Source organism: Pholis gunnellus (genome assembly GCF_910591455.1).
Source record: "Pholis gunnellus genome assembly, chromosome: 22".
Taxonomy (NCBI): domain Eukaryota; kingdom Metazoa; phylum Chordata; class Actinopteri; order Perciformes; family Pholidae; genus Pholis; species Pholis gunnellus.
This window is the reverse complement of record NC_136549.1, coordinates 10,304,952-10,327,804: the sequence shown is the minus strand read 5'-3', so window position 1 is coordinate 10,327,804 and position 22,853 is coordinate 10,304,952. Positions and strand designations below refer to the sequence as shown.

Genomic DNA, 22,853 nt, shown 5'->3' with positions numbered 1-22,853 from the left:
CAGGGAAGGGGGCGGGGTTGAGGCTTGACCAGAGGCTTGACTGACAGGCAGGGAGGGAAAAACTATAGGCGGGGCTTAGCAGCAGTGTGTGTACTGTTATTGTAATTTGAGAACATTATAATGAGGAGCAAAGTAAATAAAAAGCATCACGAGAAACAATTTTGAAGATGTATTACATTCTAAATGTTATTTAACAACCAAGTATTTGTAATCCATATTATCTGTTCTGGAGGGAAGGATCTTGTGAATACTACAAACAGTTTTGGTTGACATCCGAATCATTTAGTTTGCATTGAAAGAAAATAATCTGCAGATTAAGTGATAAAACAATTAGATGCAGCTATAGTTCAAAACACTCAATCTCATTGCAAAATAGATGACCAAAAAGTCCAAAACATTTTGTTTTATTTCAGTGTCAGTTTTACATCCACGTTCACCTGAACACAACCCTAATAAACAGTACACTGCCCACACCTTATTGACGGCACATGTAGAGAAGTGTGCTGGTGGCAAAACATGGGTTCACTGAAACATTCCCATCAAAGGGACAAGTCTGCCTTTCATCTGATCTTCATAACGGGATGTGATTATCACTGTCGCACACACACACACGAGGAACACATCATTATACATCACTGTGTGGATCCTCCGGAGCTGTAAACACTTTGATTTATCGACATGAAAACATTTTCCTTCCCTCAGACCGATTGGCCGAGCTGTCGGCGCGAGGCCCGTCAGTGAGTGACAGCCAATGTCGTTAGTGCTAAACATGATGAGGATCACAAACACTGTGACAGGATCATTGTACGACGCTATTATATGGCCTGCGTGAAATAGCAACCATCTCTAGAAGAACGCCGTGAAGTTAGTGTCGGCATCCCATTCTTCCAGCATATGTGACTCATACGCCTAAAAATAATTCTCACTGTGAATTCGAGGCTTTTTAAGCTGACATAGTTTTCAGTTCCTTTCGGATGGCGGTGCTGCCTGCTGCTACTGCTCACACACACCCTGAACACTGATTGGCTATATTTATGTCATTACATAAGATGTTAAACTGCTCCATGGGAAAACTGAGGTGACCCAGTTAAAATAGCAACCTGGCTTAATTCATACAACACAGGCAGAGAGTGTGTGTGTGTGTGTGAAAGAGTGTGTTTAACACATCTCCGAAAAGGCAAGGCGTGAAATACAGGGAGGAAGTTTAAAAACTGTGCGGGTGGAGTGGTGAGACGCCTGTGGACTTAAAGTACTGGATCCTCCCTTATAATGCAGAATGGGTGTGAACTGTTTTCATAACACATTCATTTATAAGAGTGTTGTAAAGTCGTTCTTCTCAGACGGAGTGTGCCTTTTTTTGTATTTTTCTTGTTGGATGGCTTCAAGGCTTCAAATGATGTCTCACTATTAGAGCAAACTGAAAATCCATCAATGAATGTGTTTTCCTTGCATCGTCACTCGCGCTGTGCAACTGCACATCCAGTTAATCAAGACCTATACTTTACTCCAAACATCCCCGTACAGAAGGGTTGTAGGTCTGCAACAGGTGCTTTTACTCAATGGCCGTTAGCAAAGAGGACCGACACAAAGCGGCCTAAACTCCGCTGCACATTAAATATTGTAATAAACTGTATAATTGATCTGAAATGAGCATTGGCTACGTGTCAGCAGAAGCAAATAATTACAGTAAGTCTTCCCACCTGCTGTGCCTCAAATGTGAAACCTTCAAGGTCTCTTTGTAAGACGGTGAGCGACTGTGTTTATACCACCTACAGGGATTAATTAATCGGCATATTAGTGTGTGTGTGCATGTAGATACATTTGTCTCACGAGATCTTCCAGGCGTGAGAGGATCTCCTGCTGTGACCCCCCCTCCCCCCCCACACACACACACACACACACACACACACTGCAGAGCTATCAGCAAGTAGACAGAATAAATTACTTCATTCCTTGTGGCTTCAGAGACAAGTCAAAGTGATTTATTAACCGATTATTAACTGATCTATACTGTAAATAAGCTGTCTGCACACACACACACACACACACACACACACACACACACACACACACACACACACACACACACACACACACACACACACACACACACACACACACACACACACACACACACTTTTTGTGACATCATCTCACACGAATAAAAACAAAGAGGCGTCTTTACTTAATGTTGATTTTTTTACTGATTGATTTCTGCAACATACAAACATGTGTGTGTGTGTGCGCATGTGTGTGTGTTTATGTTTGTGTGTGTAAGGGAGGGCACGAGGTGTGTGTGTGTGTGTGTGTGGGGGGGGGGGGGGGCTGAACAAGAGTCCCACAGTAGGCGTTGAGCAAGCAGCAGCGAATCACATCGTTCACGCTCACGCCGCTAATGATGATTGGAGGAAATGGGACACAAGGGGGGGGGGACGGGGGGCGGGCTCTCACTTAAAGGCACAGGTGGGCTCTTTTCTGAGATCAAGGCTAGTGTGCATGTGAAGGGGTCAGGTAGCTAGAGCAGTAGGTGGTCGGTAAACAGAAAAACAATGGAGAGTTGGAAAAAACGTTTCAATGAACGTTTTCCCTCAGAATGTCTATTCGTCAGTTTTATTTGGTTAAGTTGACCCACTGACTAGTTAGAGATGCATTTGCTGGAGTGAATCGATCTGATGGCACAAAGATAGGCAATGTTGAAAGCGACAGACGTTTAAAATTAGAAGAGCAGAGAGGACGGTGGGAGGGGGATGAAAGAGAGGAAACAGCAAGAGGGAAGTCTGAGCGAAGCGTAAAAGAGTGCGATGCTCCTCGTCCAGGACAGGAGATCCATCTCTGTTACATGTTCTACATCAAAGAGCTGAGAGACAGAAACACATAAATCAAAAAGTGGAAAAGAAAAAGGAAATGACGAAGAGGTGGAGAAAGCCTGTGAGAAGAGAAGAGGGAGTTTGGCTGGGGAGCAGTGGACTTGTGACGCAACAAACAACCGTGTATACAAAAATAACTTTTTAAAATACCATTTACAAAAAAAAACACCATTATTATTATTATTATTATCATCATCAATATTATTATTACAATCTTATTCGAAGCCCGTTGTAGCTATCTTAAGGGGGCCTGGATGGCAGTCAATGCTTCTCTTCTGCCAACCAATTAAAACTACATTTTTTTAATCTTTTGAAGCATAGAACTCCAACATAGGAAATAAAAACAACCCTGAAATATTTGCCAGAAGCAAAAAACACAAACGGGAAGCAGAATAATTTACAGTTCGAAGGGGAAACACTGCGCAGGGGAGGAATCATCATCATCATGCACTGACTTTCTTACATCTTCTGTTAATACGAATATTTAAAGAGATAACAAAAAATCTGAAATATTATATACCGAAACTGCCCTGTACAGTTTTTTTTTTAATCTTTATAAAACAATGCATATACTGTATGGTAGCTAATGAAGTTAGCAGAGAAAAACAGTAGTCCTGGGTCCCTATCATCATTGTCTCACACATACAGAAGCAGATACAGTTTGATTTCTTAAATTTGGCCCTCAGATGAAACACCACACAAGTCGGATTTGAAGAGAATTGGTTGTTTGTGGGGAAACCAGACTTCATATTAATCTGTCGAGTCCCATAAGAGTCTCAGGTGAGGTGCAACGTTCCTACTCCCAAAAACACCGGAGGTCCAGCGTGAGTAAACCGGCTGCTAAAATAAAAGATCATTGACTCGCATGGTCGATCATCCAACAGGAGGAGAATGAGAACAGAAAAAAAAAAAAAAAAACAGGATGGTGCTGAGGACAAAAAAAGAAGAAGAAATAAACAGGAAATATGAGTCGCATGTAGCAACCAAGACAATAGACACAGCGAACAATGAAGTGATGAGAGAAGCCAAATTAAGGAGGACTGTCGTTGGCCGTCTCCTCTGAGAGGCAGACTAAGGCAGGCTCATGTTCCCAGCAGTGAGAGCCAGAGTCACAGAGATGAGTTTGGCCATTACTTTGCGTTTTGAGGTCATTTCAACCCCGTCTGGCTGGAAAAGGGCGGAATTCTTGGAGACGCAGTTTTAAATGTTGCCTTAAATCTTTGAGGATTACAGGTCTCTGACATGTTTCTGCTTTGCCTTTCTAACTAATCTTTGCTTTGTATTGTGAGAATTTGAGAAGGGAACGTCACTCTTTGGTTCAACTTTTTGCAAATCATGCATGAAGTGTGACGAATCACCGGTCACAGAACTCCGAGGTTTCAATTGGCAGCGTCTCTGCATTCAGCTTTGTTGTCTAAAGACGTCAACATGAAGATTTCACAATTAGCAGATATTCAAACTAGCAGTTCGACATTTTGAGGAATAGGCTTGTTTCGTTCCCGCCGAGAGTTAAGATGACAAGATCGAAATCACTTTCATGTCTGTACGGTAAGCTACAGCCAGCAGCCGGTTAGCTTAGCTTAGCATAAAGCCTGGAAACTGGAGGGAAAATGCTAGCCCGGCTGAGTTCAGAGTTCCTAAAGCCCGCCGACCCACAATTCCACAAACTCACTAATTAACGCTTCACATGTTATTTATTTTATAAGTGCAAAAAAACTGAAGTGTAAAAACAAAAATGTACACCTGTCAAGGCTAAATGCTAAGCTAAGCTAAGCAGCTCCACACAGACATGAGAGTGGGATAAGACTTCTCAACAAACACTCGGCAGGAACGCGAACAAGTTTATTCCCCAAAAACGCGGAAAACAATTCCGTTAACAGCCAGTTAAAAAAGGAGCCAGCTGACTACCGCAATGACCAAACTACTTCAACCTATGACTCTGGTAAACAGCGAGGTCAGCATAGAAATATGAAGTACTAGAGCTGAAGTCACTGCAGCTAATACAGGAATAAATCCTACAGGAAACCATAACGGAAGTGAGGAACAGGTAATAGGTTGTTAACATTCAGCTTTAGTGCCTCCGTTTCTATGCTGGCCCTTTGTAATGTAGCACCAGCACACTGAAAAAGGGGGGGGGGGGGGGGGGCACCCTGGCAACCTGTACATACCCAACAGAAAAGGTTGCATCATGGGTAATAGATTATCTCGGCTTGCTTTGAAGATTGTTGCTCATTCAGAATATGGAAGCAGACACCTGACGGGAGTTCAGTCAAACCCCAGGAATCAGCTTCCCACAGTAGCTTTTCCGATTAAAGATAATTCCTGATTTATGATGAAAAAAAACGTATTTTTTTTTCTTCCTCATTTGGCGTGAAAGACAATTTCTATTGAACATGTCAGGGTCCCTCTTCATTTTGCCACACGCATTTTTCATGAAAGCGCGAGAGAAAAGCAAAAAACGTTTTCTTTTTTTAACTCAAGTCACCAAAACAGGAATTATTCTTTAACCGTTAACAGGAAACCAGCGTCTAGAGAAGTGAAAACCTAAAACATCAGCAAGCGGAGCAGGAAAACGTGGACGAGCCACTTGACCAGTAAGTGTTCATCTGCTTTGCACAATGTCACTTTGAAGGAAGGACTGAGGAGGAGGAGGTGTTGCACAGAGTAACACAGAAGGCGTTTTCTGTGTAAAACTGTGCTTTCTGTCTGTGTAGCATCTATCAACTAGGTTGTTTTTTTTTTGGACCAGCCAGGTGAGATCGGTAGCGTCCCATCTCTCGACAAGGGAGGACACCCGTTGTGTGGACGGGCAGACGGGCCGTCCCATCATGTCCACTCCAGAGGGGGTTCCCGAGGGCCTTTGGGCTGAATGCAGCGGTTACCGAACCCTGACAGGAGACGGAAAAGAACAGCTCAGCTGGGTTTGTTTTGCTCTAAACTGAATAAAAACACATCCGGGAAAAAAAAATGTCTTCCGATGTGCCGTCAACTGTTGCCTGGTCTCAAAAACATTTTTCTGCACATGCAGCTAATGCAAAAGCAACGCCGCACGTCACGAAAAAAAAAAACACGTTTGTCAGCAAAGTTTCCTGCATAGAGACTATAAAAATCATTACTTGTGCAAATAATGTTTCTGAATGGAAAGTAGAGACCTGACAAACAGGCACAGAGGGGAATCATGTCAAAGAGGTAAGACAGCAGACTTACCCACCCAGGTCTGCCTTGCTGTCCGTTGCTGTGGTGCCAGCAGATGCAGGGTCAGCTGGAGATGTCTTCTTAACACACTCCGACACGTCTACACACACACAAACACACACACACACGGATGAATGGGCCGGAAGCATTGTGTGAATATCAGCGGTGTTAAGTGCTCAGGAGGTGCTGCATAATAGTGTTAGTGGTGCACGAGATATTTAAACTGCATTAGTTTTACTGAGAGAGCTCCTAAGTTTGATATAATTACTACCAACCTATTAGCATTGCTATTTCTTTACTTCAGTTTAACGTGGTCGGTACTGGAAATACCAAACGCCAGATCAATCAAGTGTTCCACTCACAGATCATTTCATAATTAGGTTTGAATTGACGCCCGTTTATGTATTAGTGCGATACATTTTGGGATGATTTAACACACGTAGGAGGAACATATACATTACTATGTGGAGCTTTACACGCTGATAAAACAAACTTAGTTAATGACAACTGAAGGCCGTCGGCCAGCAGGAACAGGAATGAAACCACATTTGTATTCTTTATGAATCCTATCGAGTTACATTCACAGCTAGTAAAAACAATTCATTGCAGAATTCAAGTCTAACCGTTTCTTTCGATTATTCTCTCTCTGTCACACACACACACACACACACACTCCGGCACTGAAACTACTGAAGCACTAAATTGGCATCATCACACAATCATTGCGTGACTCGGCACACACACACACACACACATTTTTCATTTCACCTCTCGACAGACATGTTTTATCTTTCCCCCCCTTTTCTGTATCTCTTCCTCTCTCGTTATTACTCTCTCGCTCTGTCAGCTGCCCTTTTGACAAATGCCGTCTTATCGTGGACGGGCTAATTTGTAAAAAAAACACTGAAGGTCCGTCTCCCGCTCTGCTCCGCTGACTGACTACTGTGAACGAGCATAAACACGACGGCAAAAACAAGCAGAGACTCCGCGCAGACGTCCGTACCTTTATTTGAACCGCTCCATTCAGCCGAGGCCAGCGTTTTCACTTCCAGAGGGTCTGGCGGAGAGAGAGCGACACAAAGAGTGAGTTTCACAGAGAAAGGACGGATGTCAAGTGAACAACTTCACCTCAACACACACATTCATACCTCTCACACACACACACACACACTCCTCCATTGAGCCACCCTTTCCTCAATACAGCGTCACATTGGGGAGAAAATCCTCCACTTTGGGGATAAAAAAAAAAGGTGAACTAAGGCCTCATACTCATCTGTATTTAGACTGAGTCAGTGCTCACAAGTCAGAGCTATGATCCTTCTTGATCATAAAACAGCAGATGATGAAAATACAGATGGTGCCCGTCAGTCTAAAATCTAATTTTTGTATTTCAAGTATGCATGCTGATGGTTTTGAGTATACTTTTGGGACACAGTTTGACACTAGCAATAGTCTTTCTATTAAGATGGTCTCCACAGGAACCCTGCAGGTCTGAAATGCAGTCTGCCAATGGTGCCCCCTAGTGTTGTAAAACTGGTAAAGCCTCTCACAAAAGAAGTGTGGACACAGGCCTGATACCTGCAATGTGTGTGTCCATCTGACAGCTTGAAGCGAGGATGAGAGAGACTGCGGTCCTACCTGTTCGAACATGGTAAGGTACCAGATAAGAGGAGCAGATACAACGGGAATAGAAAACCTCCCTTTTCAGCTCAAATCAGGTTCAGACCACCGACTGCGTACCAAGTCTCAAGTCAAAAAGCCTCATATATTCAGTGATCCATCCACCTTCTTGTGACCAGCCATAAAGACACACACCAGGTCCGGGAGGAGACCCAGTGGATCCACTGCGCTGGAGACACACCTGTGAATCTGGACCAATGCAAACGCACCTGTGGCCAGCAGGAAGGACTCGGGGGTTCTCACGGGGAGGGGGGGAGGGGAGTCGTCGCTGTCCCAGCAGTCTGGGTCAAAAAGGTCAGAGGTCAGATGAGAAGCAACGTTAACAAGTGGCCCGGGAAAAAAAAAGAAAATATGACAAGAGATCGATCAGTCAAATGTTAACGATGCAAAGAAAAGCTCACGAGCTGAAACCGTTTCCTTGATTCCTTCTCTAATGATAGCGGATTACTAGAAACACAAAGTGATACAAAAATCTGTTTAGTCTTCTTATACATTTAATTTAAAACGAACAGATTTGACTGTTTATTTTTATTGCAATTTTGTGCTGTTTTCAACGACAAATAAAGTGAAATCAGCTGTTGAAAAGCACTTAAATTACTTTTCATGAATTGTTAAATAAACATGTCGTTTTTTCCTTTTTTATTTATTGACAATGTTCTCAACACAACATACTTATTGCTTTGGTAACACAGCATCCGAATATGTTCAATACTGATATTGATTGTTTCCTTCCGTTAGTTTCAGGACTTTGTTTGACGCGTAACCATAAGTAATAATTCACATTTAATTTCTGTGACTTTTACTGGTTCATAAATAAATGAACAGTGTGGTTAAGTTACAAGTTGATTGAGTTGCAACTAAAATCCTTGACATGCTCCAGGCAGCCATGATTATATTTCCTTATATTCTCCTAATTTTTATCCTTTCAGCATTTGACAATATCTATGTGGCCTTTAGATAAATCACCCATGGGTCACTGCTGTTATGATTAGTTCCTGCTGTAGCATCTGGAAGCAATGCAAGAGGGACGTGCAATAAGAGAAAATATGATTCTGGTTCAGTGCAGACCAGTAAATGTGCTACTGGTCTGTTACCTGTAGAGGGTTAACCATTACAACTGAATTATCTGGTACCGGGATCATTATGGGGCTCACAATAATAACTGTCAAGTAGTTATATATATATATATATATATACATACACACACACACATACACGTGTCTGGTTGGTCTCTCACTGAAGCCTGGCCCCTTAATTATATTCTCTCTCGCTCATCCCGAGGGGGAAACGCAGCAGGGCGCCACAAATGACCTCCGAGGCTCTGAAGGGTCGAGGTATCGCCTTTAAAGAGGTCTTCGCCTTCGAGTATAATGTCGCCATTGAACATTTTTTTTTTTACCCTCATTTAGGGCAGAGACCATCCATCGACTCTGAAATAATGGCTCTTTTATGGCTAATCGTCTGACCTGCAGTCGGTCGCTCACGCTGTGGTGATTATATCTTGCTGGGTGATTTAAATAAAACAGGAAGTAAATGTTCATTAGGTACGGCTAGCTGAGGCTAACGCAGACAGATGCTAGGTAATGTAGCTCTGCAGCATTTCTTTTGGAAACGTAGCGTTCACATGCTTTTGTTGGGATGTTGCTTGTATCTCAAGATAAATTGAATATCTACAGTAGTTTCAGCCAACAGTGGAATTACTAGCAAGTGAACGTCTGAAGCTACTAATGATAACTGAATACTGAGCGTTAAAACATCTATTACTAATAGCAACACACGTGTTTTGACTAGCATGTTTAAAAGATCATTTTTAATAGTTTATTTCATTGTTGTACTTATAATTGTTCATTACATTTTCAGACAGGTGAGGAAGAACTTTAGTCATCCCATAATTTTAATATTGTAGCTTTATATAATTGCAATTTCTTGTAATTTGCACACATTGGTTTCCCACTTCTTAACAGTTTATAATATTTATTCTAGTTAGTTTGCCACTGAGTGCTAAAGCCTCTTGACCTGCACTACCCCGTATCAAATGTGCAATATAAATAAAGTTTGACTGATTCATTGACAATTCAACCAACAGAACAAGCAGCCACCAGCCTTCGCTTGTCAACAAGCAGTCGTTAGATTGTTGCAACCAAACAAACAAGCAGCCATCAGCGTCTCATGACCGACTCCAAAGCGCTACCGCAGCCCCAGCACATGAGCCAGAAAAGCCAAGCAGACCAAAAAAAACGCAAACCAATTTTCACAGGAGGCCAATTGGTTCAAATCATGCACCTGCACAGTAAAATCCAAATATCAAAAAAAATGCAGTTAGCAACCCATTCAAGATCAAAACCGTTGCAAGCCAAAGTCCACTTCAACCACAGCAAGAAATCTCTCACAGCTAGATTTCGAAATCTCAAGATTTTGAAATCAACGAAGGATGAAGAGGAGGAGGAGGAGGAGGAGGAGGAGGAGCGATGTCACACACCAGAGGATGAAAACAACATCTCGGGGTCGCGATGGTGACAGTGAGGCCGTTACCGAAGCACAAACAGCGTGACGCGGCTCTGTTCAACCCAACGTGCGCAGAGTCGGCCAACGTGTGTTTATCACTCTCATGCAGCGTTGATCCTTCACCATCCAACATGCGCACACGCACACGCACACACACACACACACACACACACACACACACACACACACACACAATGTGACAAAAACACTCAGGAAATAGGATTTATTTCGTTCTCTCTCCCGTTGGAAAATCCACTCACTTTGACAAAAACACATACAAGCTGAAAGAGAAAGAGAAGGTTCGACAGATGTTTGCCCGTTAACATTTGCAGCATTCCTCGCAAACTAACCAATTAGTCACACAGCCATGCTTGAAATGAGACTGGAACTACCTCACTCTGTTTCTCCGTCTCTCTCACTCTTTTCTTGTTATTCCTTTCTTCCTGGTCTCTCTAAGCCAAGCAGTATAACACAGTGTGTGTGTGTGTGTGTGTGTGTGTGTGTGTGTGTCCACAGACATAACTTATCATTAGCATGTGGTCTGTCTGAGACCTCTCGTCTCCTTACTGACCCAGATTATGACTCTACCGTGTGGTTTCTCTGACTGTATGTATGTGTGTGTGACTCCTCAGAACTGAGCTGAAACCCCTTCGGTGTTTAGTTAAGTTAGTCAAATGTTTCGCGAACAATCGATCTGACGTCTAAATCTGATTTATTTAGTTACTCCAGACGCTTATTTATCGGACTTCCTTCTAAGGTTGTTAATTGATTTTTGTGAGGAAAGCAGCCAGTTTGTTAAAGGACTTAGATCGAGGCATTAAATAAAAGCAGCTGACATACTTGCAGAGCTCTGCCCTGCGATGGACATGGGCAACACCTTCCGCACCGGCTGCTGGTCTGCGTGGTGAGACGATGTAACCATGGCCGTCGCGGTGGACACATTCGTACGACAACCCTCCTTTCCTCCGGTCATCTCTCCGTCCCCCTCCTCGTCCGAATTATCCGAGTGCAGGGGGTTGGTGAAACTCAGGGCAGTCCTAACGGGTGTCGAGGAGGAGGAGGACGAGGAGGAGGAGAGGTGGGAGGAGGACGAGGAGGATGGGGCGACGCGGTCCGAGGAGGACGACGAGGAGGTGGTTTTGGGGAAATGTTTCTCGGGGCTGCTGCAGGCCTGAGCCCACGCCGCGTGGCCGGCCTTCACCTCCACCATCTCCCCTCCGTGCGTCTCCCCCTTCTCGCTCTTCACGGGGAGGTGGTTCGGTCTGGCTAGGACGCCCACGTCTGCAGGACTCTCCCCACACCCGCCCGCTCCCCCCTCCGTGCCCGAGTCCTCCGACAGCGAGGAGCTAGACGTCAGCAGGGATTGGCCGGAGCGGGCTTTGAAGGCGTGGGTCCTCTGCAGCGCCGCCGCGCTGTTGGCGGAACCGCTGCCCACTCCGCCCGGTACTACGACGGGGGAGGAAGTGTCAAAACTACGAGGCCCCTCCTGCAACGGCACCTTTTTAATCTCAATGCTCAGCTTCCTCTCGATCCGAGGGGCCCCGGAACATTCAACAGCCGGAGAGAGGGGCGAGGAGGGAGTCTGAGTCTGGCTTTGGCCCGATTCGGATTTCGTCGATGCCGATTTGTTGTTGTAGTTGTCATTGAGGTCCAGGTTTGAGACCTGAGTCTGCTGCTTTTGACTTAGTAGATCTGGGTCTTTCTGCTCTGCGGGACTGGTCTGCTTGTTGGGACTGGGTTCTGACTGCTTCTGCTGCTGGTCCGCGTCTTTATTCTGAAAGGAAAAGTAAATTTAAAAAAAATGTAAGCACCTTTTGCACACGCAGGATCCCCAGGTTAAGATTGTAAAAGGGCACTACAGTGAGATCATCTTATTTCACATGTTTTTAGTAATTGCTAACAAAAAAACAAAAACAATATTTCAGGATTATCGTTTGCAACAGTTCCGTTAAAATGCTATAGTTAATTATTGAGCTGGAACTATTAGTAATTAGCAGATCTTTTACGTCTCTGTAGAAGTAACTCACCTGTGTGGTAGCCAGGACGTGTATGACAGGTTTGGGGTGGTAGCGGTCGTTGTCCTGCCGCACATTGGTGACGGTGGGGAAGGCTGAAGGTGGAGACGGGGTGAGAATGGGGGGCACGGGGTGAGGCTCCGGGGGCTGGAGTATCTCCTCCTTCACATCACCTTCTGCCTGCGAACTGGACAGAGACGGAGAGATGGAGAGAGAGATCATTCATTGGCACGCTATTTTAAGTTTACGCTATAAAATAAGTGGCTTGAATGTTTAAGCACAAATCTATCGTATTTGCTTGAGAGAGAAAGAAAGAAGAAAAAAGGTTTAAAGGAAATTCAGGAATTGAAAATGATGAAAGAGCAAGAATTACATCATACTGGTCTCACAACTTCCAGACACTTTTTTCCCCCCAAGAAAGTTCGAAATTATTCTCGGTCTAAAAATAAATGATGAAACTAGGATGATGAAATGTACTTATACTAAATGTATTACATTTACGCCAATGAAACTAAAAGGTAGGATCTGTTCTTGTTGTGAAGCTTCCCACCACTAGGGGGCAGAATTAAAAAGAATTGTCTGAGACAAATGACATGTCTTCAGACATTACTTTATGTTTCACTCATATTTTGTTGATTTGAGGCCCGACATGATCCGATATTGTTAAACCAACTGATAACAGACTAGTACAGTATAGTGTCTGCAGTACTGCATAAAGATGTTACATTAAATTACACTCATTGTTCACACGCACAGTAATAAACCACTTATAAACACACCTATAGGTGAACAGTGTAGGAGGTGTGCATTATACACAGGATACTGAGGTTGTGACCACACAGCAATGGAAAGTTCAACATTAAGATAATGTTCCACTCCACAGAATGTATACATGCATGCAAATATATACACACACAGTAAAAAAAACTAAAAGGATGTGGTGGTGTGCTAAATCAGAAGTGCATGTCTAAAGCAAGAGATAACGTATGACTGCACGTGTGTGTGTGTGTGTGTGTGTGTACGTCAGACACACAGAAGACGTTGAAAGCTAGAAGGACAGGGGACTTCCTTTTGTTGAGCAACATTGGAGTTGCAGTCACTTCTTCATGAAGCCACAGAGCGGCTGCCATTGGCCGACGCGCCTCTATGACAGAGGCTGCGATCCGCCGTGTGTATTTATTGCTTATTAATGGAAAGCATGCAATGATTAACACTGAATCACCAGACTTGTATCTTTTGTTATAACGTCAGTGGGAAGGTCAGAGGTCATGATTGCCGGATTCCTGTTGAGATTAAGCTCAACTCAGGAGCTTTTCGAACGTAAAGTTTTCATGAACGAAAAACCTAAATGACTCTCGACAGTTTCTTCCTCCATATACCGTCTTCATCGCCCGAAGCAGGCAAAAGATTATTCACAATATTTAACAAGAACACAGATGATTCCCACTGGTGCCGATTGCTTCCATGGGGATATGAATCATTTATTCTCTAGGATGAGATAAGATTCAATTAAAATCTGTCCTGAAGGAAAGCCGAGCGATCACAGCAAAACAAATAAGCAGTAAAAAAAAAAAAAAAAAAGAGAGTAAAGCACACAAGACATCTGAAAACTGCAACACGAGGCATCCATGAAAGATGCACGTAGGTATCAAAATATAACGGTTAACATAAAGTGTATAAAGAAGTAGTGATTATATTATATATTATTATGTGTACGTGTGTGAGTGCAGCCAAACTAGCAGATTAACTCTTCACCAGAATTACCTGACTGATGTGAGACATCCTCGAACTGATTCCCTCACCTTTGAAACACGGACACTAGAAAATACTAGAAAATTGATGAATGCTCATCCGTTTGTATTCATTGCATCTGCATAAACAAAATGTGTGAGAAATGTTGGCAACACTTTGCGCCCCTTATCTAGCTTTCATTACTATTAAAGACGTGGTTTGTGGTTTATCTCGCACCATCGCTCATCACACACACCACGATGTAGACGTAAGCAGATAAAATATTAATGCATTTGTCAACAACCATAACTCCTCCTGTGGGCGCCAACAGTGGAGGCTGGTGCATGACAACGTGTTGTAATATTACTATTTAATGTGTCTTTATAGGATAATTTATAATTGTTGTAAAACACTGTACATCAACAATAACTTTAAAATGTTCTTATATCTATCTCTCACTTTATTACACTGTTAAAACCTTTATTAAATGTTTATAAATGCCATATAGCGGGATCTCTAAGCATCCGCGACTATTTTAAAACCAGATTCTAAAAAGCATCACACGACACTAACCATGCACTCCGTATACTTCTACCTAAACTCACCCGTATGTATGCACTGCAAACAGATGCACGCCTTCACAAGAACTTGAAAATGATGCACCACCCACACAACCACACAAACACACACCACAAGCACACTGTGCCCTCAACACGCATGTACTCCAGATTGAAGATGCTGCATTTTTAACCAGTGTTGGGTCACAGTGGCGAGATGCGCGAGAAGGTGATAAAGCTTAAAGAGACGCTTCGTGGTTTCAGGTTGTGCAGAGGACAGATTCATACGGACACCGAACAGAAGAGAAGCAAACCTCAAACCACACAGATCCAGATCACGTCGTAAAACAAATGTGTGTTTCGGCTTGCTAGATTAGATGATTGTCAATGTGACGGTCTGCAAATGATGAGAATGAACAACTCTCTCTATGTAACAAATAATAACAAATAACGTGCTGTATATTCATTTCTGAATAACGAGCCTTCAAAGACGGGCGTGGTCCAAAGAGAGGGCGCCGGAAGTAGCTCTATAAATAAAGCTGCCGTGCCACATTTCTGCTAATATGTTTTCAGGACAGATAACTAAATGATTGAGTCACTTCGAGAAATAGCAACACGTTTGTCTACAAAACCCTTTTTAAAATGTAACAAAATAGCAACATTTTAATGTCGTCTTAATACGCAGCAACTGTGCAAAAACAGACTAAGAATCTGATTAAACTTTATGTGCCACCTTTTGGTACTTGACAAGTTTCTCGATATTTGAGACGCTACAGACACATTCTGGTCTGAACGTTTGGAGGATATAACTCTTCAGGGTGTGGCTGTGAATGTGTGTGTGTGTGTGAGAAAGCCATGACTCAGTATCTGCAACCTTGATGCCAGCCTCAATGGAGTTCCTGCAGTACGTTTCTTTCTCTAACACACACACACACACACACACACACACAACAAAAATGTCCTCTCCACACACGCACTGCTGAAGTGACCCAGGGGGAGTGTGGCCGACAGAATGTGGACTATGTCGGTAAAAATAGCTCTTACCATCACTAAAATACTCCCAGGCTTAACGTAGGCCCTATTATTCCTCTAGGAAACTGAGGGACGACACACGCACACACACACACACACACACACACGCTGAGATTTAGGATTGAAGAGTCTTCCAGGGAAGCCACGTATTTTGGCAGCAACTCAGAGCTCAAATGTGTCTTGTTTTACTTAGAGCAGGAAAGAACCTCTTCAGTAAACAGATCGCTTGCAGCTACATCCCAAAATTAGGACCTCTGAAAAAGAAATGTGTGTGCTTTCCCATGAAAGCGGCTGGCACGGAAGAGAAATAAAAACGCACAAAAGGTCATATTAGCTGCGATACATGTTTGTTTTTTCCCTATTATGAAGAGTTAGAATTAAAATATGTAAATTACATTGTTAAGCACAGAGCCAATGATTCACACACGGACACACAAAATGATTTCAAAACTGGACCTTTTTAGACAATGCTTCTGGCAACAGGTAATTAAGTGAAAGCGTCTCCTGGCAACAAGATGTCCCCTGTGACATTAAAGCCACAGCACCGGGGCAACACATTGAGCATCAACCCGGCTTCTTTCAAAAAAAGTTGTAAAATGTATGTTTTTACAACCTTCTGTGGATAAATCACAAGAAGAGGGAAAGAGGGGGGTAACGATGAACTGGCTGAGAGAGAGTGGAGCTCAACCCCTGCTGGGCACGTACAGTACAATTTAAAAAAAAGAGGAGAGGAGAGGGAGGAAAAGGGGGCGGAGAGAAGAAGAGAAGGAGAGGATAAGAAAGGAATGAAGAAATGTGGGACGTGTGCCAAAGAAAGAGTTAAAGAGGAAAAGAGAGAGAGAGAGAGAGGGTAAACTGTGCGGTTCTGCATATGACAGATACCAACCAGATGCCTGCAAGTGTGAAAAAAGCGCATATTTGTTCTCAAAGGAGGAGGGGGAGGAGGGGGGGGGGTGGATGAAAGCAGATAGAGCAGTTCTACTTCAACTAGCCGAGGGTCGTGGTACACGCAACACCACCGAGTGTTGCAGAGTATTCTTAATAGTTGCAAAATGATCTCTGAATACGGCTCCTCCTCAGGCCACGGCAGAAGTTAACTCCAGTGAAGTGGAGGCTGACGGGGGAATGTGTCAGAAAGCTCTGCTTCTGTTTGGACAGTTTAATACGTTTCCATTGTGCGCTTCACACAAACTGTTGTGCCGTGATTTTTTTCTGCTGCTGCTGGTGCTGCGTTCCTCTCACGAAACACAACACCCACTGTGTTCGGTGACGGGTGCCACCTCACACCTTCTGCGTGTTTTGGGAAGTTTTCGGAGCTTTAGTGTGGAACGTGTCTTACCTGCGCACGCGGGGAGGTTTTGGAGGAGGGGTGTCCCATCTCTCGTCATCCGACTGCTGGCCTGCTTTATCTGGACTGCTCTCGTTCTGGACAATTCACACACACACACACACACACACACACAAACAGAAATAGACACGCAAGTTTTGAGTTTCATGTGCAACTCTGGGTTTTTAAATACACAAAAGAGTCAGAAGTGCTGCTACTAAATAAAAAGAAGTTGCGGTTTAGAAATGTCAAAGATTTGTTTTAGGTAGTTTAGAAACAGTGTTTCCATTAGAAAATGTGTCCCCCGCACTGTTTATGTCCCAGTTGGCACATTCTTTAATAGCCAACTGAAGCATTGGAAAGTATAAAACAATCTGCGTACACCAAATTAAATTGAGTTTGGTATGTTCTAATGGGCGAAATGGCTTTTTATTACCCAAAAGTAATAAAAACATCTGGCTGCTCAGCAGTGTGAGTTTCTCTCAGATTTGTGCCTCTCTTATACGTTGTTGCTCGGGCCACATTTGTACATTTTACTTCCAAAGTTTTTATGAAAATTCTGTCGTTTTAAGAAACTTCTGGGTCGGCTTTGAGTCGCAAATGAACACACCTGAGCTGCAGTCAGTGTGTGTGTGTAAATATAACATCTCCCGAGGAACTAACTTGAAGGAAAGACAGAGGATGTGATTACATCTCATTCAGCTTCATGTGTTACGAAGACTCAATCTGGTAGGACTAGGCTACTTCCTGCAAAAAACGACAGCGCCTGCGTGCGAGCAGAAAAACCCGTGTGTGGGGTGTGTGTATGTGTAGGCTTATTGTTCGTACTGCCATTGAGAGCACCTATGTGGGTGTTTTAGTCACCAACAATGGACGTGAGTCAATGTGTGTACGGACTGAGTCAGTACAGCACACTGATGTTTTGTGTGGAGTGCGAGTGCGCGCCGATGGACTTGCAACTTTGTGAGATAATGACAAGGTTATGAAGAGGAGAAACAAACTTGCATGTATGAGTTGTCGTCTTCCTCCATAAACACACGCCTACTCTGAACAAATGATTAATAGCACAAACGTTTAAAACAAAAAATGCAGTACGTTAAAGTTCAGCAGACTCTCCTTGCTTTAAAGGTATTTAAAGATTTTAAGTAAGAGTTTAGAAAGTATGCGCGAGTCTTTCCTGACGTAAACACGGCTGCGTGTGTCCCTGTGAACGTCTTCTGCAAAGATCTCCCTTTCCCAAACGGATGCGCGTCTATTCTCAGACTTCTCAGAGTGCATCATGGGAGAGGGGTGATGTCATCGGGGCTTCCTGGGCAGGAAGTCGACCCCTGGGTCGCTGCCAACGCACTCTGTCATCGCCCCTCCGCGTGCTCCGCCTTTAGTTCGGTCGGTCTCAGCACACTGTCTCATTGATGCTTCTGACCTCTGGCTTTTGTCTTCTCATATCTACATGACAGAGTTGGGGAGCAGCAGCTCTACGACTTGAACTATATTTTACAGTAGCAGTGCGGTTTGGAACCTTTCCAGGAAAGAGACACTTCTTTTGTTACCAGGTAGCAGGGAATCCCCCAAATTCAACAGCCATAAAATAAGCATTTGTTAATCATAACATTACTTCTTGTAACGCTTGGTGTGAAACAACTAAAGTGTCGCGTTTCTGCAGCTCCACTTCTTCCAACGGAGACTAGCTAGTAGCCTCGGGACTTTCAAAGTCGCTTCCCCAGCTCTGCTCCATAACGATGTGGGATGACGGACGGGAGCCGTGGCTCAGTGATCAACTACAGATTCAGGTTTTTCCCGTCTGTCTGTCACATGCAATATTCCAACACCAGATTGTGATGCAATCCTTACAGCAGTGCCGTTAACACCGGGGCTGCTTCTTTGTTGGTTCGGTTGCACTTCTGGTGCGATGGGAGGAGGAACGGGGACAATTAAGGACACTTCGTATACGGTGTGTGTGTGTGTGTGTTTGGGGGCAAGGGAGACTAGTGTGTAAATGAAAAAGGGGGGCCGTGGTGAGTGACATAGCTAAGCTTTTGTCTAGCTCTTTTAAAAACAGGTCTGACTGTATGCGGTCCTCTGAGAGCACCCTGCGGAGGACCGATCTCTCATTTTGGCACAAACTCGGCAACTCTTCTTTTTCAGTCTGTGTACAGAGCAAACTTTCCTGAAGGCCTCTCTTCCCTCTCCTCTACTCCTCCTACCCTCTCCCTCCCCTGTGACTAATTTACTGTGAGTTTTCTTTCTCCACTCCAAGTGTGTTACTCAGCAACATCCTGTCTTTCTTTAAACACCAGACAGCGTGCACGATATGCTGTGTTGTGTGTGTGCGTGTGCGTGTGCGTGTGCGTGTGCGTGTGCGTGTGTGTATCTGTGCGTGTGTGTCATACCATGGCCTCTTGTATCTTCGTGTTGGTGGGGCTCTCCAGTAGCAGCAGTTGTTTCTCAAAGAGCTGGGCGATGGCTCTGTGAACTAACTCGTACTGCTCCTGGAGAGACAAAGACGAAAAAGACGTAATGAGATAAAACGGAGGAGAGATGAACGAGGAAAAAAACGAAAGGTTTCCAGCAAATCAATAAAAATGCAAAAACATTATCATGCCTACGCTCAAAAACATCCATTTACAAGGCTGTGGAATACAACCTGTGTGAAAACAAGAGAACGGCGCTTCCCTGATGCACACTGATTGAATCTCATTACTCTCCCCCGTAAGGCAGTAAGTGTATTGCTTTTTCAGAAATTACATTAGAGTTACCGGCTTCCAGCGGTCTCTATCAAGGCAATTCTATCATGTACCTAACGGGGGCTCGGTTTCCCTCTCAAAGTCGGGACACGTGTGAGGGAGGGGAGATCATCAAACAGGTACAAAAGCTACAGAGGAGGCTGGGTGCTTCGTTAAAGTCAAGACCTTCATCATATTTGAATGGATGCTCGTTAAAACGGTACAAATAGGACGGGAAGATGTAAGTGATGTCCAGCTGAGGCGACGAGAACAAACCTTGGTCTGTACAGCGGAGTGTCGTTGCGTCCTCATCTCTTGGATCAACCGGAAAACATTAAAATCTTCTGGTATTTTCTTCAAAAAGCACACAAAACATAACACAGAGTCATTCTCACTTGAACCTAAAAAGGTATGTTTTAGATATGCGTTGGAGTGTGTGTGTGTGAGTTTACATACCCCAGCTTTGAGGAGGTTCCACGTGTAGTCGATAGCACAGATAGCGCCCGTCCTCCCACAGCCGGCACTGTGCAGTCACATTAATACAGATTAGATTCAACAGAGGAAGAGCACGTGGAAGTAATTGACACAAGACACACACACACACACTCTCTCGCTCTCTCTCCAGCTTCCTTCCTCGTCGCAAACATCAACTCTGGATTCAACTCTGTTCTCAACCACATGTATGAACGTTTTGTTTGCAACAACACGTCTCCTAGACAGGATGGAGACAGGAGCCAAGCATCATGTGGCATCACGCATGACGCATAAAACTTTATCTCATGCTGCCAGAGAGCCTCTGCTACTCTAACGAGCACAGTTTCTACACACACACACACACACACACACACATCAACCCCACACTTCCGTACGGACGCAGCTTTAAGTCCTGCTGTGTAACAGAGGAACCAGGAAATGTCCTCCGGCTGCTCGTTAGAGTTAATTACACACACACACACACACACACACACACACACACACACACACACACACACACACACACACACACACACACGTGCGTGGAGAGGACTTAAATCTATAGCCTCATGAATCAGTGAGTTTCATTCCCGTTGACGACTTCGCCATCGAGTTGTTTATTGGTGGTAACGGTGCAGTCATCCTTTGAGGCCACTCTGCCCTGCATGTAGCATTGCTTAGAAGAAGAATCTTATCTAATAACTACAGCTGGTGTTAGATTCTCAGCAAGTAAGTCAAAACAATGAAATATAAAATCTAGCTTTTGCCAGGAGTAGATGTGTCGTAGTTGATGCATGTCGGGTTTAGCCGCTGCTGCAACATTGATTTAAAAAAAAAAAAAACACACACCAACCAACCGGCCACCTGTTGCACATTCTTTACTGCCTCCTCACAATAAAAACACCGTCAATCTCATGAATCATTCAATTCGAGAGCACGTGAAAGAAAAAGGTGCGATTCAAGAGTCAACTAGAGCCAGCGATGCCAGTGTGAGGCATCATTTTATGCATAATATACACAACACTTTCTCATCCGTGTCTTTTTTCAGACGTTGTCTTAGTTACAGTACGTGCGTACATGTGCGGATTTGTGTCGGCGTCTCTGCGGAGGACGTTCTGCACTGTACCTACCTGCAGTGCACACATATAGGGACGTCGTCGTTCTCTTGGTATTCTCTCATTAGTGCGATCATATCCAGTATGGAGTCAAAGGACGAGGGGACGTCGTGGTCGGGCCAGTTCATGTAGTGGAACTGCGTTATCCTCCGAGTGTCCTGCAGGGAGACACACACATGGATGTTTTTCAAAAAGGTTTAAAGAGGGTTGATGGAAGCTCAGCGAATTGAATCACAGGGCCAAGAGGAGAAAGTGAATATGTGGGCGATATTTAAATATTAGCATTTATTAGCTTTTAGTGGAGCTGTGCGGGGATGATATTAACATAGTTCTGTTTTTGTGCAAAATGTCGTTGCCCAAATGTATTTCTGCATCGTTATGTGAGACATAAACACTTTTAATATTGCAATATAGATTTTTTTTTTGACAGTGAGGACTGGTTTTATAAAGATGATTTGATCAAGTACAGTCTGAAGAGCAGACTGAGCAATAAATCACAGAACTTACATTCTCATTCTCCACCGTCAGAGTCCGGAGAAAGTAGTCTGTTCTGGTCTGCTCCGATTCCTAGAAAACAGAGAACGTTCACACAACCCTTGACTGAAGCGGTCATTAGAACGAAATGTGAGAAATGCGGGAGTCCAGAACAACAGACCCCCCCCCTCCTCTCCTCACACACACACACACACACACACACACAGCTGTGATATTAGAGATTGGTCTACTCACACAGGAGATTCTGAAAGGGCCAAAACTCATGGGCTCCTCCCCGTGCAGCGGGAAATACCGCTCACACTTTTTCTAACCGGAGAAGAAACAGGAGTTAGCTTTGGCTGAGAAACAACATACCAGACACACATCAGAGCTTCCTGTGCGCACACACACACACACACACACACACACACACACACACACACACACACACACACACACACACACTTTCTGGCTTGAAATAAACAATTAACGTTACATGTGAAACGGTGGCATTGACAGAAGGACTAAATACATAGGTACTATACTTTACATACATACATGTGCAACACAGACAAGTATAGAGGCATCAATCAAGGCGATGATAATTATATTATCCGTGTTAAGACAAACAGACCGATGGGGCGGAAGACATACCGCGACCTTGGTGGAGATGATAAAACACAGACGCGTGTACAGACGCATGAACATACACATTCATGCACGCACTGACGCAAACATACACCAAAGGGATTAAACACCGCGGCCTTACCCTTCCCATCTCAAACTCTCGACAAGCCATCACAATAACCTGCGGAGAGACACACACAGGAAGGATTACAGTCGATATTTACAGCCAGCCACTCACAGGTAAATCTTACACGTCACTAAATGTCTATATTTTACACCGCTACAGTAGCAGAGCGGACTTCAGATCTTTTCGGAGCGTTGCGTTTCACTCTTGCATCTTTATCTCGCATCATTCCGATCCTACAGGAGTAATTATCGCAGCTGCTACCTCGCGCCTTTCAGAGGGGCTACGGTAGTTAAAACCTAATCACAGGCCCCTCCCCTTTCTGCCCATCTGGTTCAACCTATAAGCACTCCCCATCTGCTGCCGACAAGCATATTAAATACTTATTTATATTGCTTTAATCATCA

At 44.0% G+C, this 22,853-nt stretch overlaps 1 protein-coding gene across 3 annotated transcripts in view; it reads right to left on the bottom strand.

The window, feature by feature from the left end:
• Window positions 1-2,210: 2,210 nt before the first annotated feature.
• ptpn12 (protein tyrosine phosphatase non-receptor type 12) overlaps window positions 2,211-22,853 on the bottom strand; it is a 35,402-nt gene continuing 14,759 nt past the window's right edge. Inside the window, exons 5-18 of one of the 3 annotated variants that reach the window (XM_079183903.1) lie at window positions 22,465-22,503; window positions 21,951-22,022; window positions 21,729-21,788; window positions 21,237-21,379; window positions 20,089-20,155; window positions 19,909-19,986; window positions 19,300-19,398; window positions 16,922-17,007; window positions 12,275-12,449; window positions 11,088-12,021; window positions 7,952-8,023; window positions 7,066-7,119; window positions 6,075-6,162; window positions 2,211-5,755 (exon numbers count right to left, since the gene is read on the bottom strand). In XM_079183903.1, the coding sequence (XP_079040029.1) occupies window positions 5,746-5,755; window positions 6,075-6,162; window positions 7,066-7,119; window positions 7,952-8,023; window positions 11,088-12,021; window positions 12,275-12,449; window positions 16,922-17,007; window positions 19,300-19,398; window positions 19,909-19,986; window positions 20,089-20,155; window positions 21,237-21,379; window positions 21,729-21,788; window positions 21,951-22,022; window positions 22,465-22,503 (1,977 nt within the window). In that variant the 3' untranslated portion in view covers window positions 2,211-5,745. The remainder of the gene's footprint in view (window positions 5,756-6,074; window positions 6,163-7,065; window positions 7,120-7,951; window positions 8,024-11,087; window positions 12,022-12,274; window positions 12,450-16,921; window positions 17,008-19,299; window positions 19,399-19,908; window positions 19,987-20,088; window positions 20,156-21,236; window positions 21,380-21,728; window positions 21,789-21,950; window positions 22,023-22,464; window positions 22,504-22,853) is intronic. The other 2 variants (XM_079183902.1, XM_079183904.1) reach the window with 2 other exon arrangements.